Below are 18,703 nucleotides of genomic sequence, written 5' to 3'. Positions count from 1 at the left end.
TTTCTGTAGTTTTAAGCCACACAGTTAGTGGTAATTTATTACAGCAATTCTAGGAAACTAACACAGTCACCAAACTGATTATCTTTGCTAATTTATGATAAATTTATGTTTTTATCATGTTACATAAGCAGATGAAATGAGTGTGAAGAGTTGTAGTTTCTGTGAAAACCAAGTTGAATACTTTGGAAAAGCTAGATGAAAGTGTGTTGCTTTCCCCATGCCCAATTTAAATGTATTGGTTAATTATTGGTAAAACAGTTGTAAAAGACTGGCCAGAAATGTACTAAAAATCCACAGGTATTCGTACCAGTGTACAACTATATAACATAACACATATGATTTGTATAAGACAAGTCAGAGAACGCTTATAAGCATACCTACAATGAGAAGGCAGAAAGGACCTGGATCCATCATTAAATAACTGGCAAATAAAGACGACTTGTACTTTAAGTTAAAATATCTAAGAATATATGTGTTATTTTAAAAATGATATCCTGCTTTAAAAGACTTTTTGGATTAACCAAACAACTAAGGGGTCCAGATAAAAGGGCTCCTACTGTTCAATTAGAACACAAATTTGTAATCTCTAAGGCCAGTTAGCTTCAAATACATGTGGTTTTTTACCTTGTCATCTCTGCCACAACTGCCACAACTCTACAGATGCAGATGATTCCAGGTGATAATTTTCTGATGATCAGCAATCTATCCTTACAAAGTCACACCTGTTCAGTCTCAAAATTTCCTTGTATGAAATCCTGGGTTAATTTTGCTGGAAGAGATGCATGCTCTATTACACACACATTCACTCATTTTCCAAAATACAGTTTTCCGCCATCCTATTACATCATTATATTCTGACAAATTTTGAAAAGAAGTTTGTGTTTTCCTCTCTACTTTCAGTTCAGTTCAGTCCCTCAGTCGTGTCCGACTCTTTGTGACCCCATGAACCGCAGCACGCCAGGCCTCCCTGTCCATCACCAACTCCTGGAGTCCACCCAAACTCATGTCCATTGTGTTGGAGATGCCATCCAACCATCTCACCCTCTGTTGTCCCTTTCTCCTCTGGCCCTCAATCTTTCCCAGCATCAGGGTCTTTTCAAATGAGTCAGCTCTCTGCATCCAGTGGCCAAAGTACTGGAGTTTCAGTTTCAACATCAGTCTTTCCAATGAACACCCAGGACTGATCTCCTTTAGGATGGACTGGTTGGATCTCCTTGCAGTTCAGGGGACTCTCAAGAGTCTTCTCCAACACCATAGTTCAAAAGCATCCATTCTTTGGTGCTCAGCTTTCTTTATAGTCCAACTCACATCAATACATGACTACTGGAAAAACCATAGCCTGGACTAGACAGACCTTTGTTGGCAAAGTAATGTCTCTGCTTTTGAATATGCTATCTAGGTTGGTCATAACTTTCCTTCCAAGGAGCAAGCGTCTTTTAATTTCATGGCTGCAATCACCAGCCACAGTGATTTTGGAGCCCAGAAAAATAAAGTCAGCCACTGTTTTCCCATCTATTTGCCATGAAGTGATGGGACTGGATGCCATGATAGTAGTTTTCTGAATGTTGAGCTTTAAGCCAACTTTTTCACTCTCCTCTTTCACGTTCATCAAGAGGCTTTTGAGTTCCTCTTCACTTTCTGCTATAAGGGTGGTGTCATCTGCATATCTGAAGTTATTGATATTTCTCCCAGCAATCTTGATTCCAGTTTGTGCTTCCTCCAGCCCAGCGTTTCTCATGATGTACTCTGTATATAAGTTAAATAAGCTGAGTGACAATATACAGCCTTGACGTACTCCTTTTCCTATTAGGAACCAGTCTGTTATTCCATGTCCAGTTCTAACTGTTGCTTCCTGACCTGTATACAGGTTTCTCAAGAGGCAGGTCAGGTGGTCTGGTATTCCCATCTCTTGAAGAATTTTCCACAGTTTATTTTGATCCACACAGTTAAAGGCTTTGGCATAGTCAATAAAGCAGAAATAGATGTTTTTCTGGAACTCTCTTGCTTTTTCCATGATCCAGCAGATGTTGGCAATTTGATCTCTGGTTCCTCTGCCTTTTCTAAAACCATCTTGAACATCAGAAGTTCACGGTTCATGTATTGCTGAAGCCTGGCTTGGAGAATTTTGAGCATTAATTTACTGGCGTGTGAGATAAGTGCAATTGTGCAGTAGTTTGAGCATTCTTTGGCATTACCTTTCTTTGGGATTGGAATGAAAACTGACCTTTTCCAGTCCTGTGGCCACTGCTGAATTTTCCAAATGTGCTGGCATATTGAGTGTGGCACTTTCACAGCATCATCTTTTAGGATTTGAAATTACATCATTATATTCTGACAAATTTTGAAAAGAAGTATGTGTTCTCTTTACTTTGACATCTGCTTTTGTCTGTTTTTTGGTGTTTTTTTTTTTTAATATATTCTAGGCATAGATTCCCTAGCAGTTGGCTTCAGGCCTAACCTGGCCTTAGAAGAGACATTACAATTCATTTTCTACCTTCTTCTGTTTAGCTATATGTTATATGTTGAAGGAACATAAAACAACATAAATGATGCTACTGAAAATATATTTAATATAATGATGATACGATTCATTTCTTTCTGTCCTAGTTACCCATACAAAGAACTACATATATACTAGAACAATGAATTATTTCTGTTTGGCAGGAAATGTTATTTTTTTAAACAAGTAAGTTAAAGTATCGATTGCTTGTTAGAAAAATGAAACTTGAAAACCAGTGTAATCTCCAAAAAAGAGCAAAAATGCTATGGGACATATAATAGCTGTTAAGTATTAACTCAATAAAACCATATTTTACTAAAATATTTTATTGTAATAAGATTCACTATGCTCAAAATCAATACAAAGTAAGTTATAATTATTTACATACAAATAAGTGAAACTATGTACAGTAGTTAATAATAGCTGAGTAAACAGCATCAACATAACGTCCACCTCTAAATCAGTATGTAGTTTCCTAAGGATTGTTAACAACAGTAAAGAAAAAAATTGCTGATCATAGTTGTTCCTTCTTATTTCTGGCCATGCTATGGCATGCAGGCGGAGAAGGCAGTGGCACCCCACTCCAGTATTCTTGCCTGGAAAATCCCATGGATGGAGGAGCCTGGTGGGCTGCAGTCCATGGGGTCGCTAAGAGTCAGACACGACTGAGCGACTTCACTTTCACTTTTCACTTTCATGCATTGGAGAAGGAAATGGCAACCCACTCCAGTGTTCTTGCCTGGAGAATCCCAGGGTCGGGAGAGACTGGTGGGCTGCTGTCTATGGGGTCGCACAGGGTTGGACACGACTGAAGTGACTTAGCATGGCATGCAGGATCTTAGATTCCCCGGCTAGGGAACAGGGATTAAACCCCTGCATCCTGCAGGGGGAGCATGGAGCCTTAACCACCGGACCACCAGGGAAGTCCTAATCCTAGTTGTTAAATTAACTGATTTCTATTAAAAAAGAAAGTTCTCAACCAGGTATATTTAAGACAAAGTATTTATCCCTTTGAAGATTAACTGGAGAAAAGTCTGATTCTCTCCTGTATACTGCAGTCCGGTGAACTTTAAGATTAAACAGCATTTTTTCCAAACTTTATATCTACTTCCCAAACAGATTTTACCTCAGTATTAATGTCAAAGTATAAAGTATTTACATTATTTGACTTGGAACTAATATCCATGATGTAACAAACTATTAACAATTCTGATATTTGCACTGTATACACTCAAGATATGCCCACAAAAACCAGTCTGTTGATGGCTTTAAAAAAATATATTAAGATGCCAAATAAATCTATTTTGTTATGAAGACTTTAAGAATATATTTTTATTAGACATTATGGTAACAAATCATTACCCTATATATAGTTGATTTATTTGGTGCATTTTTTAAAAAAAGTAACTGAATTCCATTGTAGCTATTCTTGAAGGAAAAAAAAAATCATTTCTCCAGTTGTTGAGGAGTACTAAAAGCCTCGTACACATTAGCAGCAAAATCTTTCACTTGCTCCATCATTAACAGATCCTAGCAAAGATGAGAATAAAATATTACAGTCTGTAAAAAGAACAGATAATCTGAATTCATTTCTGCAATCAAGCAACAAATTTGGCTCAAAGTTTTGTGGCATTAAGGTCAAAAAGAAAACCATTTAATGAAAGTAGTTTCTTTTATAATAAATTCCTGGAGATATTTATTAAGTTCTTGTATGAGAGACAGTGGGTATGATAAGTATTCAAGTGTGGCTTGTCAAGATGAACCGCTTACTGATGAAGGCAGAGACTTTTATGAAAATGGACAAAGATAAAGTATAAATGCCACAACTTACAACTTTTCCCCCTCACACTAAGAAGATCCAAAATAGTCTTTCTGTGTGTGTGTGTCAAATGCTGGATGAGTATCGTTGAATAAATGATTACAACAATATATACACACATACATAACCAACCACACATATATACCTGAGAACAGGGATTCTCATGGGATTTGTTAATGTTGACTTCCCTGGTGGCTCAGAGGTTAAAGCGTCTGCCCGCAATGTGGGAGATCTGGGTCAATCCCTGGGTCGGGAAGACCCCCTGGAGAAGGAAATGGCAACCCACTCCAGTATTCTTGCCTGAAGAATCCCATGGACGGAGGAGCCTGGTGTGCTACAGTCCACGGTGTCACAAAGAGTCAGACATGACTGAGCGACTTCACTTTCACTTTCAGTGTAGATAAAGAAAAAATTACATCTTTTTTTCATTAACCTTTAACTGAAATCTAGCATTTCTTTCAGCTGTGTATGTAAGCAACAAACTGACAGGGGAACCTGTGAAGTGGCCTTTAGCACAATTCAGACATTTTTATATCATATGCTAGGTAAGTTGTGGAAGTTACATGAACTGTCATTTTAAAAAGTATTTTGAAACTGTATTTAGTTGGTTTTTATTAAAACCTACATATTTTACAATATACACTTATAGGCATTATTCTGAGGTGTCCATAGGCTTCCCCAGAGAGTGAAAGGATCCATGGCAACAGAAACCATTATGTGGTTTATGCTGCCCAGTGAGCAGCAGAGAAACAGGAAGTGAACCTATCCATGATGTTCTCTCTTAAGCATCAGAAAATCCAACTAAGCTTAGCAGGTCTTCATCTCACAAATTCATAGTTAAATTCTCTGAATACCACATAGTACTTTAACCCACAGAAATCATAATTTAAAAAATTGGTGGAAGTCTTGTCAATTAATGGTCTAGTATATAAACAAACTACATCCAGTGATACTAAGAAAATTTATTAATACTAAGCATTAGTATCAGTAATGTTTGTATCTTTTATTTTTATTCTCAATTATAGACTTTAATATAGTATGTAAATTACTTAAGCACCAAAGCTGGTGTTGTTTTAAGTGTGTGTTAGTCACTCAGTCACGTCTGACTCTTTGCAATCCAAAGGACTGTGGCCTGCCAGCCTTCTCTGTCTGTGGAATTCTCCAGGCAAGAATACTAGAGTGGGTAGCCATGCCTTCCTCCAGGGGATCTTCCCAACCCAGGATTGAACCCAGATCTGCAACACTGCAGGCAGATTCTTTACCAGGCAAGTCACCAAGGAAGCCAAAGAATACTGGAGTGGGTAGCCTATCCCTTCTCCCGGGGATCTTCCTGAATCAGGGGTTGAACTTGTCTCTTGCACTGCAGGCAGATTCGTTACCATCTGAGCCATCAGGGAAGCCCTGGTGTATATATTATGCTACTCATCAAGATGAACAGCTTACTAATGAAGCCAGAGATTTTTATAAAAATGGAGAAAGGTAAAGTTAAGGTTTAAATGCCAGAAGTTACAACTATCTTTTTTCTTACACTAATATACACATAAAAATTAAAAGAAAAAATATTTAAAACTTAAGTGTTCAAAAAATTTTGAGCTAAAATTAAACTTAAATTAAGTCACATGTGAAGGACAAGCCAATGACTCTATACAAGAGAAAGGAAGAATTACAACCCATAGCCTCATGGCTCTTCATGTTCTCAAGCAGAAAACGAGAGATACTCTAATTTGAGATAAATATTACTGAGAAGATACTATCTTTACACTTAGGCCTAGAGTCTTTCTCTTCTCACTGCACATTATGGCAGTAGTTTGGAATTGAGGTGTATTTTGAGTAATTTATTGCTGGTTATACAGTTTCCAAGTTTGCAAATAACTTGGAAAAAAAGTTTGGATTCAAAGCTGTTCTTTTAGTAAAATCAGTCTTATTCAATGTATTCTATTATAAAATGCTTTCCTAAGAAAGGAGATGATTTATAGGGAGACAAGTGAAAAATTTAAATAACCTACTGAGGATGCAGCTTTTAATGAACAGATTATTGGTGCACTATTAACAGTTATACTTATTAACTATTTAAATGCTTTACTTTCCTACAAAAATGTTTCATTTTTCCTCAAAATCTGAGGGACTGGTTCACTGATTTGCCTCAAGGCACAGCTTAATGCAAAATATTAACACTGTAAATTCAACCGACCACTAGAATATATCTGGACTAAAATGCAGTCTGTCTAACACGTGTTGTACTATAACATGGAGAAAGGTATTCCTAGCCTCATAAAAGTGCCGTGATATTATACTCTCATGGGGCACTCTACTATACTCTACATGTGGCTTCAAGTTTTTGGTTTCTTTGAACGAGTATCATAGAAGAGAAATGTAATTTTATGTTAGACAAACAGGATCATAACCAAAAGTACAGTCTGTTTTTAATAGTAACCCAAGCTCTCCTCTTACCTGAACAAAATGACTAGGTGTTTCACTGCAAACTGAATGGATCTGTCCATTTATTATGGGAATTATCTTAGCTAAAGGCAGGCTGACACTGGAAAGACTGAAAAATCATCACAGTAATAATTATTTTCTGAAATTATCTTATAGGAATTTAATGTTTAATTATAAAAGAAATAGCCATTGAAAAGTACTTACAGAAATATTTTAGTAAGAAAATAAAGACCAAACATAATTTTACCATCTAGAAATAACAATTATAATTGACATCATAGTTAATTTCTTCCAGTAATTTTTTATACATATCTATAGTTTTTGAGTGTTTTTAACACCCAGCTATAACCTCCCAAGCAACAGTTTTGCATTTTTATTCACATGCTATAATCATTCTTTCCATCTCATTAAAAGTTCTTCCAAAGTATCTGTTTTTCAATTACTATATAGTAATCCATCCTCTAGCTGTGACAACTTATATCATCAGCTCCCTATGGTTGGGCACTGAGTTTTTGTCTAATTTTCCTTAATATAAATAACTTTGTATTTACAGTAAATTACTGAGTTGAAGGGTATGAATGCTTTTAAGCTTTAAAATGCATATTACCAAATTCCCTCTGCTTCTCTAACAGTATGAGAGGATACCTGCTCTATCATGACTCCTTTCTACATCAAGCATTTCTTTACTCTTCATATATCTGATAGCTAAAAATGATTATCTCACAGTTTTGGTCTGTATTTCTCTTAATTACTAGCAATGTCAAATAGTTAAGTATAGTAAACCCTTGAGTCCTACAGGAGTGATCATGAGTACTACAGGAATTAAGAAAAGATTGAAATGGCTGATACAACTGCAACATAATTTTTATAATTCTCTAGTGTACAAGATCAAGTATTTGTTTTATATAAAAATTCTTATCACTATTCAGTAAATAACTAATACTTTTGGTAGATAGAGATTGTAGTGAAATTTTGTTGACTGGAGCACCTTAATTTAGAGAACTTACTGAGGCTGAATTTTTTTTGAGAATTTAAAGAATTGCTAAAAGATTTTAGGATGACATTTAAATTGCTTCAGAAAATAAACTTTATGACCCTAAGCATTCCAAATCCTCAAATGTTAACTGCAAATTATTCCTTTTTGTATAATAAAGAGTGGTCCCAGAAAACTGGGCAAATAAACTCTTGCTCTATGTATCTGAGAATTAAAGCAGGCATTGCACATACATACTGCATATCAGTTACTGTTATCCCTCATTTTAACAGATAAGTCTACAGTCAGTTAACATTGATTTAGTATCTATTATTTTCTGAATTTAATACAAAAAAACTGCAAAACAGTGTAAATCCTAATAGATTTAAGGTGCTCATGCTGGGATTATAATAAAACCATAAGCTATCTGTTGGCAGAGTGTAGTAATTATGATTAAAATCATCTGTACTATCTAAACATTCCTAATCCTAAAAAAGGGCTACAGAACTAGGAGATAATTCATCAAATGGGAATCTAGTACAAGAATGCCTGGTTGAATTATGAAGGCCAATTATAGCTTATAGTACTGGAATAATGTAAGAGAAAACGTTAAAACTTAAATAACATTTTCACAGTTTTGTATTCTAAAGCGTTAAATTAAAAAAGCCTCAGTAATTGAAACTGGCCTATGGAAAAGTAGTTTCACAAGTTAATTACTACTGTATAATCGCAAAATTTTAGAAGAAATAAACATTTAAATACTGAATACTGAAAGAGCTCCTCCTAATGAAGGAGTCATTGGCTTAACAGAGTTTAATTTGTTGAAAAAATAAACATTCACATTTGTCTCTGAGATTTTTTTTTTGTTACCTGGAACAAAAAATAAACATACCAAAAAGCACTGTTTTATCAGAATAGTCACTAGACTGGTAACATTCTTACATGTCTTCTTACCTATTTATGGAGTTACCATGTTGCAGGTCTTGTTCAGTAGGTCGAAAGAACTCAGCCATGTTGTCTAGCAGTCTACTGAATCCTCGGCTGAGACAGGTATTCAAAACTGTACTAAAATCTGGACTACATAAAACAAGAAGATAAATTACTTTTTAGATTTTCAATGGAAAAGGGCAAAAATTTAGTAACAATGTGGCTACCTTTGACAGCCACCACCATTTCTAGTCACAATTTTATAAACTAAAACAATATAAAAATATATCAAGGAGTCAATCTTAAAAGTTAAGCATAAAAAGAGGGCTAATTATATAACGCAACGCAGTGAGGATATTTGCTCATTTTGCTAGATTTTCTTACATTATGTGGTACTTCATAAATGTACTTTTATAAATATCAGTAATCATTACTTCTCTTGAGGAAACTCTTAACGAGGAAAGTCTATCATATCATCCTAGTGAGACAGAATATTTTGTTAATGTGTTCGGATGAGGAACCGGACACTTGATGCACGAAGAAATTTATCCTAAGGTATGTTACTAGTAAATATAGGAGGCAGAATTTGAACCCAGGCCTTTCTGATCTTAAAGTTCAAATTCTTTTTGTTACGTTATTACCTCACAGAAACTCTTTGATATGAAGAGTAATATATATGCTATCAGAGTTAGAAACTGCCTAGTTGAACAGATTAGTTCTGTCTCTGATGTGTAGAAATCACAATTCAATGCATGGCAGTGGGGAGCTAGGGCTATAAATTTGGTAATTATTAACATATAAACAGTAAAGCAATGGGAGTAAATAAAATTGCTTGGGGCAGTTGAGGATGAAAAAAGAACAAATACCTGGGAAACATTAGTATTTAAAGGAAAGACAGGCATAAAGGAACCTAAGAAGAAATGATCTGAGAACTGGGGAAAAAATTGGGAGACTGTCAAGGCAGCCGTAAGAGAAATAATTTCAAGAAAACCTTGATCAACAGCGTTAATTATCAGAGAAAGGTCAAGAAAGATGAACACTACAGGCTGACTGAATTTGACAAAAGAACACTGATGACCTTCTAGAGTTTCATGAAGTGATCTGAATAAGAAAAGAAGTGGAGACTGATATTGTAGAAAGTCAAGGGACTAGAACTTGATGAATTCAGATAATAGCTGAATTAACCTAAAAATTTGCTGATTTTCTTCAAGATCATGAAAAAATATTATAAACGGAGGATATAATCTGCCCAGAAAACAAAACTAGAGAAAATGATCTTAAATTATCTTTAATTAAAAAAAAAAAACTGATACTTTAATCACTTAAGATACAGCAGATGAACTGGTATTACCACTAAGATTTCACATGATAAAACTACCTCAAAGAGTGTAAGTGGCTCAACCAAGGTTGACCAGCTGATAAACAGCAGAGCCAACCTTGAATCTAGTTCCTCTCATCTTCTAATACATAATCTGGGGCTTTTCCCATTTGTAACATTCTGGCTCTCTTCTGGGTAATTTTTTAAAGTTAATACTCTATTGAAGGCAGATGTGAATTTTTATCACTCAAAGATTTAGTAACATTAGAGTCGAACCTGAAAGGGTTAGGGGAAGTAGTTCTCATAACTGAGTATGTGTGTGCATACACAGCACGTGTGCACATGTGTGTATACCTGAGGACTAGCTAGAGCTGGCTAGCTCTGGCTGGCAAGAGCACCTCTTCCCAAGTCAGCACTGAGTGACATCAGGTTGGGAGTCAGCAGAGTCAGCACTGCTGTGGCTACAATTTTAGTTTTTTTTTTTTCTTTACAGGGCTGGTTGTTAAACATATACCAGAATACACTGGGCATATAAGAATCACCGTTTAAAGCTTTCCTCAAAATATAAATGCTAACTATCTTCCAGTCCCTTAACTAGTATATCAGAATCTCTAGGCTAGGAAAACAGGTAGGGGCAATCCTGGGTATCTTGAAAAAAAATCTCTGCTTACCTCCCTACCCTAATAAGACAAGCATGAGTATAGGTAGGAAATCCTACTAAAAGCAGGGGAATATATTTAAAATTTAATTTTAACAAAATATTATGTTGAATATTTGTTCAAGAAAAACTATAACATGGTCATGAGTACATTTAAAATAGAAGCACATGTTCCTGTTACATGCAGTGTACATACCTTTCCAACATGTCTCTAGTTTCATTGAGTAGTTTAATAGTGGTAACATCTCTAGGAGAAAGTCCGCAGGCCTGTGAAATTAAAATGCTACACTTCAGGGTTTCAAATATTAGCACAGGGTTATGATGAAACAAACTCAAGAGTTCAGGAAATCTCAAAAGTCTATGTTCTATCAACAATAAAAAAAATGTTCAACTCAAAGAAACTATACAGGTTGATGTGCACAGATGAGTAGCATTAAACACTGAGTCACAATAGGCTCTTTATAAGATCTTTATTTATCTGAAGGACATATTAACAAAGAAAAATTAGTCTTCCAGGTTGCAGAGACCAGAGATTTTTTTTTTCTATTATTGTTAAGGCATTTTATTAGGATATACATGTGTCTTTTCTCATCAATCTAGTTTAGTCTAAGGCTCCATGTGTTCTTCCAATCTAAGTTGTAGGTTTAAATTCAATTCAGGTAAGATTTGGTCCATCATCCCTCTCATTACCTGTTCTTTTGAATTATTTTCTTTTTTAAGTCCACTGTTGACTTTTAAAATGTGGAAATTGCTTTATCATTCCAGAAAGCTTTAAGAATACTATTATTGCATCTCCTCAAGATTCTAATTTTTAAGTGAGTTTTCTCCTGTTTCTCTTGTTAATTCTGACAGGTCTGTTCTGTTCATTCAGTTTAGCTTCCATCCTGTAGGGGTTCATGAGGTTCTCTTAAATGGGTTACAATCTATCTCTGGAGCCTCCAGGGGAGCGGAAGGCAAGCAATGAAAAACAGGGCAATCTTGGTTCTAACAGGTCTTTAGGCTGAGGTATGGCAAAGGGCCTCTTTAGTCTAAGGCTTCTTCAGTTGTTAAGTGAGAAAGATCCTTCTCTCAACTGCAAAGAATGGATGCAATCTGCTTACATGTTAATAAGCAGCAATTACTTTAAAAGAGGCCTATAACCTGTGCTGCTGCTGCTATGTCGCTTCAGTCGTGTCCGACTCTGTGCAACCCCACAGACGGCAGCCCGCCAGGCTTCCCCGTCCCTGGGATTCTCTAGGTGAGAACATCCTTGGTATTTTTATTATTCTTAATCAATGAGTAATTTAGATCACAACTGTCTGGGACACACCAGGGTATAGTGTGGCTGATACCTGTTAGAACTGGTAACACCATGGCTGCTAACTGTTAGAACTGGCCTTCTTTGTTTCCCAACTGGATGACTACAACCTCCTTCAGTGCACTCTGATACTGGCATCACTGATTTATCTTAAAAAGCAAACATGATTGTGGTACTGACCTGATCAAAATTCACCTTTGTCTAGAACTGAAGTTTAGACCCTTTATCTTGGCATACAAAGCTCTTTATGATACTGTCCCCAACTACCAGCTTTATCTTCTGTTACTTGATCTCATACAAATATGCGTTAGCCACTGGAACTGAATTTGTCTTCTGAATTCCCCAGGTTTACTGAACATGCTTATTCATTTTATATCCCAATCATACATCATACTGTCTGTCACATAACTAATATTCAATAAAATCTTGTGGAATATCTAAAACGCTTTCTAACTAGAAATCAATCACATTTATAGTTTGTTTTCTAAATTAGTGAGGTTTTATTTAAATTATTGAAATATATGTCTTTCAATCACTTACCTTTCAAGAGACTCAGAAATATAAATTTTAAGACATAATGAAAAAAACATTAAAAACAGAGTAACTGGTTTGCTTAAATAGTTTTGAATTAAGCACCTGAACTGCTAATGGAGTTTCTTCATCTGGCATCATATAATGGCATAATAAAGATTTGGATCCATCATTATTAATCCAAGAAGATGATTTATGCTGCTCAACGAGATCTCTGATTTCTTTCAGTTTTTGCTCCAAGTCCAAAAGGGACAAAGAATGTTTAAGAGAAACACTAGAAAAAGAGAAAGGAAACTGGGATAAGTGAAACTATACAACACGTCCTATTAATACTCTTTTCCTAACAGGTTACTACCAGAGATCCTGTTTCATCCAGTCAAACCTGAAACTGCTGACTATGAAATCATTAGAGTAGATTAAGAAATCAGCCACTGGTTTGGGGCCAAGAGAAATCTTGTTGCAGATTTCACAAGAAAATTCCCACTGTGATTAAAGACACTGCCTGTATGAACAGGAGTTAAAAGCCTCAGAGGCAGATTTTTAAAAGCAGGTCTTTTTTCTCATGACCCAAATATTTTTTGGTTTGTTTTGAAATCAATCAATACACAATGAAACATTAAAGCTTTCCCCTTAGTCAAAAGGTTGATACTGATGAAGAAAACAGATTCCACAATGTAATACCCCAGGGCTGTGTCTGTATTAGGTTAAAAGAGTTTTGCAGACCACCGTTTGTCAAGTCACTAGCTTCATTAGAACTATGTTAATTTTTCTTTTATTCATCAGAATCAGAAAGTTAGGAAAAGCCAAAGCAAAATGTCTTACCTTCCTAAAATCTTCTGCACAGCTTGTTTAATGACAGTGATCAATTCTGTCAGGCCTATAAAAAGAAAAATAAATGTAAAAGCCTTGTTTACATTTTCAATTCCTCAATAATACAAATGAATGAATTAGAATTAGTTTACAGGTCATAAATAAGAATCTTACCATCTCCAAGGAGGTGCTGAATACTTGATAAATATTGCTGTTGGACATCTGGGGGAGCAAGAACTGTCTGTACAAAATAGACATAAGGTACTCAATATTATTAATAAATAATGTTTTCATTATAACTTAAGCTGAGATTCTAGGACCTAGAACAATAGGAAATACTAGTCTTCAACATAACAAAAAGTCTAGTTTCAAAATGTGAAGAAAAATAATGGTTACAGTTTATAATCACATGAAATATAATTATTCTATATAAATTATCATGATAATATTTGGTTAAATTTTGAATCTCTTGAAAGATAAGGCAGTATCAATTTAAGTCTATTAAACTTACGGTGCCATTTTTGCCAACTGCTGCATTATCCAAATAAATATATCCACCGATTATGTTTAACTGGACTCGCAAAAGAACCACCAGCATGCAAGTACTGTACACAGCTACGATACTTCTTGTGAAACCTTTGCAGAGAAAAGAAAACCTCTTGGTACTAATTATTAAAACACAAACAAATGTGTAAAATCACAAACCATCCCTATGTTATTTTTTCATAAGATAACTTAAAATATACATTTATAATTATTTCAAGTACAACAATGTATCAATTCAAAATATTTCATAGTTTATCTGCTTACAAAATATTTATTGTCAATTAGGAATGATCTCTTAATTGAAACAGTAATCAATAAAGATAATAACCAATATGTTCAGTGAAGGGTTAAAGGACTGGGAAGCACTCAGCGTAGCCTCAGAACTCCGAGCTGTCCAGGGAGCTCGTTCAGAATCAGAGAAGAGGGTTGAGCATGAAGAGCTCCAGCCGTCACTGGCAGGTAAAAGAGGACAAAGGATAAGCTCATACAGGGATGGAGGAAGGTACAGAAAGACAGAGACCAGTCTTCACAGGTGCTTAGGACAGACTGTTCAAAACAGAGGTAAGGGAAAGGTGTTGACTCTTGCTGAGAGGAGGAAAACATCCAGTGGATTTAGCAACACTACTGATCTTGTGATATCTGCTTGGATGGAGATACAGGAGTGGAAACCAGGCTCCAAGTGTGTCAGAGAGTGAATGGGAGTGCAGAAGAAAATACAGAGAATATAGAAAGCTTTCATATTACACAAGGGAGATGAGAAAGTACAATAGTTTGAAAGGAAATATAGGGTACTACACAGGTTTATTTCATTTCCAAACAGGCAAAGCTTAAGCATGATTTGTGCTTCCCTGGTGGCTCAGTGGTAAAGAATCCACCTGCTAAGCAGCAGACACGGGTTCAATCCCTCGGTTGGGAAGATCCCCTGGAGAAGGAAATGGCAACCCACTCCAGCATTCTTGCCTGGGAAATTCCATGGACAGAGGAGCCTGGGAAGGTATAGTCCATGGGGTTGCAAAGAGTCAGACATGACTTAGTGACTAAACAACAAGCATGATTCAGTTAGGAAAACACAAGAATGATGAGTATGAAGTTCTGAGACATGGAGATATATATATCTATCTGTCCTAGGGAAACTTTTTGTTTGAAATTTTTATCACTAATCAAAGTTTGCATACAATATCAAAGTAAAATTACTATTTAGGTTGGAGTAAAAACTTCTTTTATTGTAGCTATCAGTACCTAATATACACATATGTAGTCTAGGATAGGTTTATGTATTATTATAACAATAATACCACCACCACCACTAATATTACTAAGTAGTTTCTATGACCAGTAGACATCAATCTACTTGCTTCATGAGAATTATTTAATCCTGATGACAACTCCCTGTGGTAGGTAAAAAAGAGTCACCCACATAATAGAATACAACAATTTCCCATTAAAAATATTTTAAGGCTATGCCTTGAAATATGTAGGCTTACTGATTATCTTCAGATCCTCCCATATTTCTAGCTTGTTTGAAGGCCTAAAGAAAAATATCAGAAAATATGAAAATAATAATCTAGATAATTTAATAGAAAACTTTGATCTTTGCAGTTCAATATTTAATTATATTTTATCACAAGATAACTGTAACAGTACAAACAAAGCCCATAAGCTATACTAGAAAATGACTATAATTTCAGTAACTGATGGTAACACCCATTTTCATAAAAGTCAGAGACAGGACTTAGCGACTAGACGACCACCATCACCATTACCTGTGTGTGTCCTTCCAGTCTTTCTCCTCCTTCTGAGCATATGCATATGTGTACTATAAAATCATACAGGAAAACAGGAGTAATATTTATCTTTCCCTTATTTACTATTTTACAAATAATGAAGTAGGTCTATAATCCTTCAATGGTAAGTATTTTTTTTTAAATATCATTACAAACACAGGCATTTAAATGTATATTTAATGTGTTTCTACCCACTGTAGTTGTTACCCTTATTGATTTTCAAACTGCCCGTCTTTGACCATTGTGGGGCTATCCAGGTTACTTCCTAAGTTCTTCTGAAATGAACCCTTTAGTCTTTGACAGCTTCCTTGCTTTTGGACACAAAAGGTGTCTGGGTTCATTTTGTTCAATTTTTGCTGCAAGCCTGAAATCATCCATTTCTCTGAGAGTCCTGGTTCAGAAAACTCAGCTAGTACACTATATGTGTGTATTTATTTGTTGTACATATATTAAAGAGATAAAGTACATCATGAATTCATATTTATACTTCTAATTAAAAATTAGGATCACTTTTTTTTAACAATCTCATTAATCTTATATCTGTATTTCTTTCTGCCTGCGCTAGAAATCAGTGAAACCAATATAATTACAATTTGCTTCATCCCTCACTCTGTGGACAACAGTCTCAGAATAGCAATACTGAAAAAAGAGTTTAAGGTTTTTGTTTTTTCAATTCTGTATGCTCTAAGAGTATATATCCCACTAAAAATACACAGTCAAATTTCTGTTTTAAAGTCACTTGGCATAGTTTCTGTTGGGCTTCCCTGATGACTCAGTGGGTAAAGAATCTGCCTGCAATACAGGAGACACAGGAGACATGGGTTTGATCCCTGGATCGGAAAGATCCCGTGGTGAAGGAAATGGCAATCCGCTCCAGTATTCTTGCCCAGAAAACCCCATGGACAGAGGAGCCTGGCAGGATCACAAGGAGCTGGACGTGACTAAGCACGCAGGCACAGCACAGTTTCTGTTTTTGTGCTTACGGCACCAACTAGATGCACATTTAGGTTATTTCATTTAATTTACTATCACTTTAGACATTGCTTTCAAACACTAAACATAGTTATAAATGTGTAAAATATTTACTTATTTATAAATATTTGTATTTATATTCCCCGATGACTTTACAACACAGGATATTCAAAGAAGTCTGTTTCTGTTCACTTTTGTTTCCTTCTTCATAGGCAACTATTAAAAATATCCTTTAACTTTGTATTGTTTTTCTTTATATAGGCAAATATATATATATATATATATTCATACCTGCCCCTTTAGACAAATGGTAGCATACTATATACATCTTTACTTTAACTTTTTAAAACTTGCAACAATATAGCCTGGACATCATTCCATAATAGTATTAGATAACAGCCATCTTTTTTTTTTTTTAAACCACAGCATAGTACTCCAATGTACTATGCGGATGGAGTTCACTGCTGTTCAAATCACCTTCGTGGTAGAACCAGTTTTTTTGTTTGCATACTTCCAATCCGTCACAGATGAACACTTTTGTAAAATACAATAAAAATAAATTACAAGAAAAATGAAATAAAAAAATGACAAAAACACAATCCCATATTCTTTATTATTATTATCAGACATAAATTTACATTTCAATAAGAAGTTGAACTACCATTACCACTGTGGGATATTACTAGTTTCTTATCTTTCTTTGCCACTGGAGGGACTGCAGAGCTTCAGGTAACCTTTTACTAGATGGCACAAGTTTGACAGCTACATGGAGAAAATCCTACCAGGGACCTACTGCAGCCTTAGCTACTGCTCAAGCCTTGTTGTGGAATACCATATTTTAGTCCCATATTAAACTGGGTATCAACCATAATTCAGGGATTAGGTATTTTAATGCAGTTAAATCACATCTCTTGAATGTTGCCTAAGATAAATCTCAAAGTGATTCTTACCGAAATTCTAAATGAAATAAGAAAATAGTAGTTCCAAAATTTTAATACAGGAAGTACTCAATAGCAGCTGGCTATGGAAAGGCATGAAAGAGATCTCTAGTCTTTCCCATTCTGTTGTTTTCCTCTATTTCTTTGCACTGATCGCTGAGGAAGGCTTTCTTATCTCTTCTTGCTATTCTTTGAAACTCTGCATTCAGATGCTTATATCTTTCCTTTGCTCCTTTGCTTTTCGCTTCTCTTCTTTTCACAGCTATTTGTAAGGCCTCCCCAGACAGCCATTTTGCTTTTTTGCATTTCTTTTCCACGGGGATGGTCTTGATCCCTGTCTCCTGTACAATGTCACGAACCTCATTCCATAGTTCATCAGGCACTCTATCTATCAGATCTAGAAGAAGATATCAAGAAGAGGTGGCAAGAATACACAGAAGAACTGTACAAAAAAGAACTTCACAACCAAGATAATCACGATGGTGTGATCACTCACCTAGAGCCAGACATCCTGGAATGTGAAGTCAAGTGGGCCTTAGAAAGCATCACTATGAACAAAGCTAGCGGAGGTGATGGAATTCCAGTTGAGCTATTTCAAATCCTGAAAGATGATGCTGTTCTGAAAGTACTGCACTCAATATACCAGCAAATTTGGAAAACTCAGCAGTGGCCACAGGACTGGAAGTGGTCAGTTTTCATTCCAACCCCAAAGAAACGCAATCCCAAAGAATGCTCAAACTACCGCACAATTGCACTCATCTCACACGCTAGTAAAGTAATGCTCAAAATTCTCCAAGCCAGGCTTCAGCAATACGTGAACTGTGAACTTCCTGAAGTTCAAGCTGGTTTTAGAAAAGGCAGAGGAACCAGAGACCAAATTGCCAACATCTGCTGGATCATGGAAAAAGCAAGAGAGTTCCAGAAAAACATCTATTTCTGCTTTATTGACTGTGCCATAGCCTTTGACTGTGTGGATCACAAGAAACTGTGGAAAATTCTTCAGGAGATGGGAATACCAGACCACCTAACCTGCCTCTTGAGAAATCTGTATGCAGGTCAGGAAGCAACAGTTAGAACTGGACATGGAACAACAGACTGGTTCCAAATAGGAAAAGGAGTACGTCAAGGCTGTATATTGTCACCCTGCTTATTTAACTTATATACAGGGTACATCATGAGAAACGCTGGACT

The 18,703-nt window shown here is 35.7% G+C and overlaps 1 protein-coding gene across 1 annotated transcript in view; it reads right to left on the bottom strand.

The window, feature by feature from the left end:
* Positions 1 to 2,387: 2,387 nt before the first annotated feature.
* The window catches only part of PEX3 (peroxisomal biogenesis factor 3), a 33,387-nt gene continuing 17,071 nt past the window's right edge, over positions 2,388 to 18,703 (bottom strand). Inside the window, exons 4-12 of the mRNA XM_010851461.1 lie at positions 15,303 to 15,346; positions 13,784 to 13,908; positions 13,447 to 13,513; positions 13,285 to 13,339; positions 12,568 to 12,736; positions 10,831 to 10,901; positions 8,686 to 8,808; positions 6,771 to 6,867; positions 2,388 to 4,030 (exon numbers count right to left, since the gene is read on the bottom strand). Of these exons, the coding sequence (XP_010849763.1) occupies positions 3,947 to 4,030; positions 6,771 to 6,867; positions 8,686 to 8,808; positions 10,831 to 10,901; positions 12,568 to 12,736; positions 13,285 to 13,339; positions 13,447 to 13,513; positions 13,784 to 13,908; positions 15,303 to 15,346 (835 nt within the window). The 3' untranslated portion in view covers positions 2,388 to 3,946. The remainder of the gene's footprint in view (positions 4,031 to 6,770; positions 6,868 to 8,685; positions 8,809 to 10,830; positions 10,902 to 12,567; positions 12,737 to 13,284; positions 13,340 to 13,446; positions 13,514 to 13,783; positions 13,909 to 15,302; positions 15,347 to 18,703) is intronic.

Source organism: Bison bison, unplaced genomic scaffold (genome assembly GCF_000754665.1).
Source record: "Bison bison bison isolate TAMUID 2011002044 unplaced genomic scaffold, Bison_UMD1.0 scf7180017864303, whole genome shotgun sequence".
Classification (NCBI taxonomy): Eukaryota; Metazoa; Chordata; class Mammalia; order Artiodactyla; family Bovidae; genus Bison; species Bison bison.
This window is presented reverse-complemented; position numbering and strand designations above follow the sequence as displayed.